This window comes from Ambystoma mexicanum, chromosome 4q, assembly GCF_040938575.1.
Source record: "Ambystoma mexicanum isolate Mex_15411 chromosome 4q, UKY_AmexF1_1, whole genome shotgun sequence".
NCBI lineage: Eukaryota > Metazoa > Chordata > Amphibia > Caudata > Ambystomatidae > Ambystoma > Ambystoma mexicanum.
Genome location: NC_090928.1, coordinates 1130859433 through 1130865432, shown reverse-complemented (window position 1 = coordinate 1130865432; position 6000 = coordinate 1130859433). Strand labels below are relative to the sequence as shown.

General features: G+C 44.0%; 1 protein-coding gene across 1 annotated transcript in view; it reads left to right on the top strand.

The window, feature by feature from the left end:
* Positions 1-234: 234 nt before the first annotated feature.
* CNIH3 (cornichon family AMPA receptor auxiliary protein 3) overlaps positions 235-6000 on the top strand; it is a 1135308-nt gene continuing 1129542 nt past the window's right edge. Inside the window, exon 1 of the mRNA XM_069608707.1 lies at positions 235-769. Within this exon, the coding sequence (XP_069464808.1) occupies positions 689-769 (81 nt within the window). The 5' untranslated portion in view covers positions 235-688. The remainder of the gene's footprint in view (positions 770-6000) is intronic.

Below are 6000 nucleotides of genomic sequence, written 5' to 3'. Positions count from 1 at the left end.
GCCGACTTCACCTGCATGCAGCAAAGACTGATAAAAGGCCTTTTCCATGAGAAGAAAGTTCCTTGACAGGTGGAGAAAGATTGCAAGCGCTATGGCGAGCGTCACCGATGCTGTGCACCTGAAAGAAAACCCGGCGGCTCTTGCACTAGGCGGTTTTAGGTAATAACCCTGGCAATGGATTAGCTATTAGATGTGGTACGGTACTGAAGAGAGGGGACTGAAGATGTACCGCGAGGCAGTGCAGTGCGCGCAGTGGTGGAGCTAGAGGGAGCTCGCCGCACGCTCATCACTGCCTGTGGATGAATCAAAAGTTCGCGAATCTCCCACATGCCTGAAGAGCCAGGGCTTCCTGACAGGTTTCTGACACTAGAACCAGGGAGGAGATCCGGACTGGCACCAGGGAGGAGGTCCAGACTGGCACCAGGGAAGAGGTCCAGACTGGCACCAAGGAGGAGATCCAGACTGGCAGACAGTTGGGATTATAACGCGGCTTTCCAGTGGATATGAGGTGACATATTTGTGCAGGTGCCAGGCTGTCCCTGAAAGGAGCGACCACTGCCTCAGGCCGGGGAGGGTCGCCTCTCGCCTGACTGCTACCTCATTTGGTCACTTGGGAGCTGTGCACGTGCGGGAAAAGCAGGGGGGCTGCCCTTTGTCTTGAGCTGTGGCCCCCGACTCTGCACCCCCGATGGCTTTCACGTTCGCTGCCTTCTGCTACATGCTGTCCTTGGTGCTGTGCGCCGCGCTCATCTTCTTCGCCATCTGGCATGTGAGTACCCAGGGAGGGTAAGGTGGGGCTGGGGCAGTGAACAGAAGGCACCCCGATGTGGAGCAAACGCTATGTAGAAGGCAGGCTTCGCTTGCTTAGTGCTGTCAAACTCTACAGCAGCACCACGCATACGAGGTTGGCACTTTGCAGAGGGAGGACGGTGGGACGGGGCCACCCCATGGGACATGCCCACCCGTGCCTTCTAAAAACCACAGGATGTCGAGAACGTGTTTTAAAAGTCGTTTATGTACACAAAGTGACAGCACGTTTACAACTTGGAGAGCACAGCTTTAAGCATGCCACTGTGTCACGCAATATGCGTATATACACGATTATACCACGCTGTAGTTGTTTGTGTAATGTGCTGTACAATTACAAACGTTGCATGTTTTAGAGTTCACGTGCACGACCCCTCACCCCCCCACCGATTTCTGCCGAGCCTTTCTTGTGGTGCAGTCCCCTGGGTATTGCCTCAGTGCCCTGTAGGCCAGTCCGAGAATGTTTGCATGTTTTACAATCTTTGAATAACGCCTGTTTATAATTTATCTTGAATTTATGAGGCATTATCAGTTACAAAAGCTGTCTTTGAAAAATAATCGCAGCTGGCAAGGTGGACAAAAGACGCTTCAAAAAATAAGTTGGACGGGGCTATGTATATTTATAAACTGTTTTGGGAGTTTAGGAGTGGCTCTGAGGCTGCGTCACAGGGGATGTTCTTAACAGACTCCCGCGCCCTCCCCCAGTGAGGTCACCAGGGCTTTAAGCGGGCCAGTGCTGAGCCCTAGCAGTCACCAAATATTGCCCTTGAGCCAGGGCTCTGCCAGGGCTGTTCAAACTGACCTCCCTTACCAAACGTCTTTAAAAATATGAGTGGCAATACTGCTGTTTGCCAGTAGATGTCACCTTCAGTTGTTGTTCAGAATCACAACATCAGTTAAAGAAATGTGAACTTATTTTGTATTTATATATTTATTTAATACAGGAGGAGCAATGCTCTTTTGATCACAAAAGAATCTACAAAACATAAGAAATTAGGTGCTTTTCAGACAGGAAAGCGAAATTATAAGATAATACATTTGTTTCATTTTTGCCACACATTGTATTAAATTACTACACTAGAATGCCTTTAAGTAGTATGTACGAATAATGGATTTCTTTCTGAAGAACTGTGGGATTGCACAGTGTACCGACCCCCTTTGATGTGATGTTCTGTTTCATATTTGAATATATTTATTTTGGTCAAATTTTGTGCACACATGAACCGTATTTAAATACATTTTTTAGATCGGAATTGTTACCCAATCATTGCACATATGCAAACTGGATTGGCTCTTTTGGGTCACTCCTTTAATTACACAGGCCACAGGCAATTCTATCCCCTTTTGACTTGCTTTTACTAATCGCAGAGGAGCTCTTGTGGGCAGGAGCTTGGAGCAGGCGCACTGGCAGAGGCTGCTGTGCCGCACGCTGGTGTTGATGTTCCCACGGTACGCTAGCATGCAATTGTTGTACGTACACCCATTAAGGTGGATTGCTGTTATTCAATGGGGAAGGAGGACACATTGCAAAGTTTTGAGACCCCAAATCTGCCACCATCATAAGTGAAGAAAGACTTTACATTCTGCCCAATACAGTTAGGGCCCGATTCATGGAATATTTGCCCGGTTCAGAGTGAATTTGCACTGCTGAAAAGTGACTTTGCACTGCCGACACAAACCCTGATTCATGGAACTGTGCAAAGTTTATTTTTGCAGTGCAAAGTCCGGGCGAAGTCCTTTTGTACTGCAAAAAATGACTATGCGCTGACTTTTCCCAGACTTTGCAGTGAAAAAATACACTTTGCACGGTTCCATGAATCAGGGTTTGTGTCGGCAGTGCAAAGTCAATTTTCAGCAGTGCAAATTCACTTTGAACCAGGCAAATATTCCATGAATCGGGCCCTAAATAGTGAAAATACAAATTCTTTCTAGTTTGTTTGTGCAGAGATTATCTCCATTCGGCACAATGCATTGATATGGTGTTATGGAAACTCCACTCTGCCCAGCTCATTAGTGTAGACAGAACCTCCATCCAGAACAAGGAATTCATTCATGGGCAGGGAACACTGCATGGAATAGTGAAGATTACATGTAAAATCTGCCCGATTCATTGGCAGAAAAAGAACCTGCATTTTGCCCATGGCATTCATTAGTGGGAGAAGGACATCCATTCTGCCCAATGCACTCCCCAGCGGGCACATATCCTTTCCCCTGCCCATTGCATTTATTGGTGGAGACAGCACTTCCATTCTGCACAAGGCAATCATTAGAAGGCACAGAACTTCCACTCTGGATATTGCATAAATTGGTGGAGATAGGACTTCCATTCTACACATTGTGTTAATTGCGTTAAGGATTCCAATGGGGCGTCACACACTGGACCATGGCGCTTGGTCTTAGCCCGGGATGTGGTGCTGAATAGGAATGCTTTTTCTTCAATTTCAACGAATTCAAATTGAGCCGGTACCCGACCTGTCTCACACTCCTTTTGCAAATACCCCGGGTCACAATGGACGATGAACCAGGCCGGTTGGTGAAGATACAATATTTATTTATTTTTAGAATTCACAAAAATCACACAAATTTTAATATTGGGCAGCAATCACCAATAGGGTGATAATGACAATGGAAATGGAAGCAATGCACTTGGTTAACCTTCTAGTACAACATATCCAAAGCACAACTGAATAGGAGCACTTTTTGAATTAGGATGGATAGCACCCAAGTTAAGGTTCCCCCATGCAATGCTCCCTCAACCCACAAATAATCTAATTCTGAGTGGATGGAAAGAAGCAACAGGGAGTCAGGGATAAGAGGAAACAGAATCAAAATCCGACCTTCCTTCACAAAATAAGAGGAAAAAACCCTTTGCAAAGGCCTAAAATGACACTCGGATTTTGACAAATAATTAATTATATGTGTGTTTAAATAATGAAATCCATATCTTTTATCACAGTATTAGGGATGTTATATCACTATCAACCATAAGGTAAGGTATCACAAAAGCATACAGTTCACAAAGCACATTGAAATTGAAAATCCAGTGCAGCCGAATTCACACGTGGAAAGGTTGCATTTTTTCTAGTTTTCAGTTTTAAATGTAAAAACGTTTCTTTTTCAAAAAACGGGTGAAAAACACTGAATCGGAATGCGGTTTTTGGGCAGGGTGATGGGTGCACTGCACAGGGACACTATAGAAGTGAAAGGAAAATAGAGCAGTTCAAAAGAGAAAATCGGTTTTGAAAAATGAAAGACAAACTTTACTTAAACTAAATTATTTAGACTATATTGTTAAAGAAAGCCACGCTACGTTCAAAGATTTATTCGCAACATCAACCTTTTCCCGCCGTGTTCTGATCTATGTGGGAATTAATTTAAATTACTCCAAATATCACTAATGAGTTACAAGATGAGATGAAGGAAAGAATTGAGCAAACACTTGGAAACAAGAACAAGGGGCACAGATAATTAGAACAGTCTATACAAGTAATCAGGGTATGTATAGGGTTGCCTAGAGAGTGGAACAAAGAGAACAGTCAAGATGGGGTAGACTATGTGTTATGGGATGGGGGGATACTCACAGTCCGCTCTTAAATTTGGGATTAGGCACAGTCAACCGGGTTCTGGACTCCAGGGCTTGGGTCACCAGGTAGCGGTGGACTCTCCTGGCAGAACAACAGCTGGGTCTGTCTGGTCACCAGATAATCAGGACAGCTGGATGTCAGGGTTGTAGAGGGCATGCAGTTAGTGGGCAAAAAGCCAGGCTGGTCTCAGGATGCTTCCCAAAAGAATACCACAGATTCTCCCTTTGGTTATCGGGATTTTTTTAGTGGGATTTCTGGATTGAGGCCTTGCTGGGATGGTCACCAATGCTTTGGCCTTGCAGTGGGATCTGGAATCTGCTATGCTTTGGCTTTTCAGTGGAATCTGGAATCAGCTATGCTTTGGCTTTTCAGTGGGATCTGGAATCTGGCAAGATGAATGTAGAAGATCAGGAACGCAGGCGCAAGAAATTCAGGAAAGAGTGTGTGTAGATTTTTGTCAGCCACCGTTTTTATAGAGTATGGTGACATCATAGAATTATATGGTTGGGCAGGCTTAGCTAAGCACGCCTCTAAACAACTGGATTGGTCAGGGATGATAGTTACCGCCTTCCTCTCAGCTGGTTGTGTTTCAATGGCATGATGTCAGATTTATGACGTGAGTTTTACAATGTCCAGAACCTCCCAGTTACTTTAGCTAAAATCCAGTTTTGCCATAAATGGCACATTTGTACAGTTGGGGCCTTTTAACAAATCACATAAGCAGGTTACATATTTTATGCAGAACATGCCAGTCCAACTCTACAATTTGTAAGAAATTGTTTCGCCCTTCTAATAATTTTTAGTCATTTGTAATGTGAAATATTCGGCCTAAAATTCTAAATAACTTTACATGTGTGTACGGATTATCATTAGGCATGTCAGTGTTGAATTTTACATTGGCATCATGTAGACTTTCCTTGGAATACCCTGTTCTCCGCCATTTCTGTTCCCTATATGGCAGTGAAGGCTACCACAACTTAAATTAAAACCTGCAAAATTACATCAAAACTGTTAAGTTTTTACATTCCTGCAAATTTCTGTTGGAAAAATAACCGTCTTTTCTGAATAAAATAGTCTTTTGAAACAAATGGGCCTCCTTTGTCCTTCACTGGAACCATTTTTTTCTCTTCAGCTACCACCAACTGGCACTTCGGCCCAGTGTGGGGAGGGGTTTTCCCAGTTTGATTGAAGGTTTATGGCCGCAAAAACTTCACAGGTTGGTGTCCCGGAACTTCCATTGTAGGAGGCCTCAGCCCAGACGAAAGTCTGCCAAGGTAGCAATTATCACTTGTGTGTTCGAACATCTATGTGAGGGGCCTTCTGTTGCTGGCAACCCCAAGCAGAAACCTATTTATGGCTGATCTCCCCCACTGCAACCAATGCAATTTAATTCCTTATTTTATTTATTTTTGTTATAAATCAGAATAAAGCCTGTTGAATAAGATCTCCCATATCTGTTTTACAGCACAAAACTCCTTCACATAGCTATATAAGAGCAGGGCCGTATCCAACATACACCTTTAAACAAGTATTTTTCTTAGTTTGCAAAAGTACATTTTAAATGAGTGGTGACTGCTGACATTTTTCTTGCAAATCCGGTTTGTCTCTT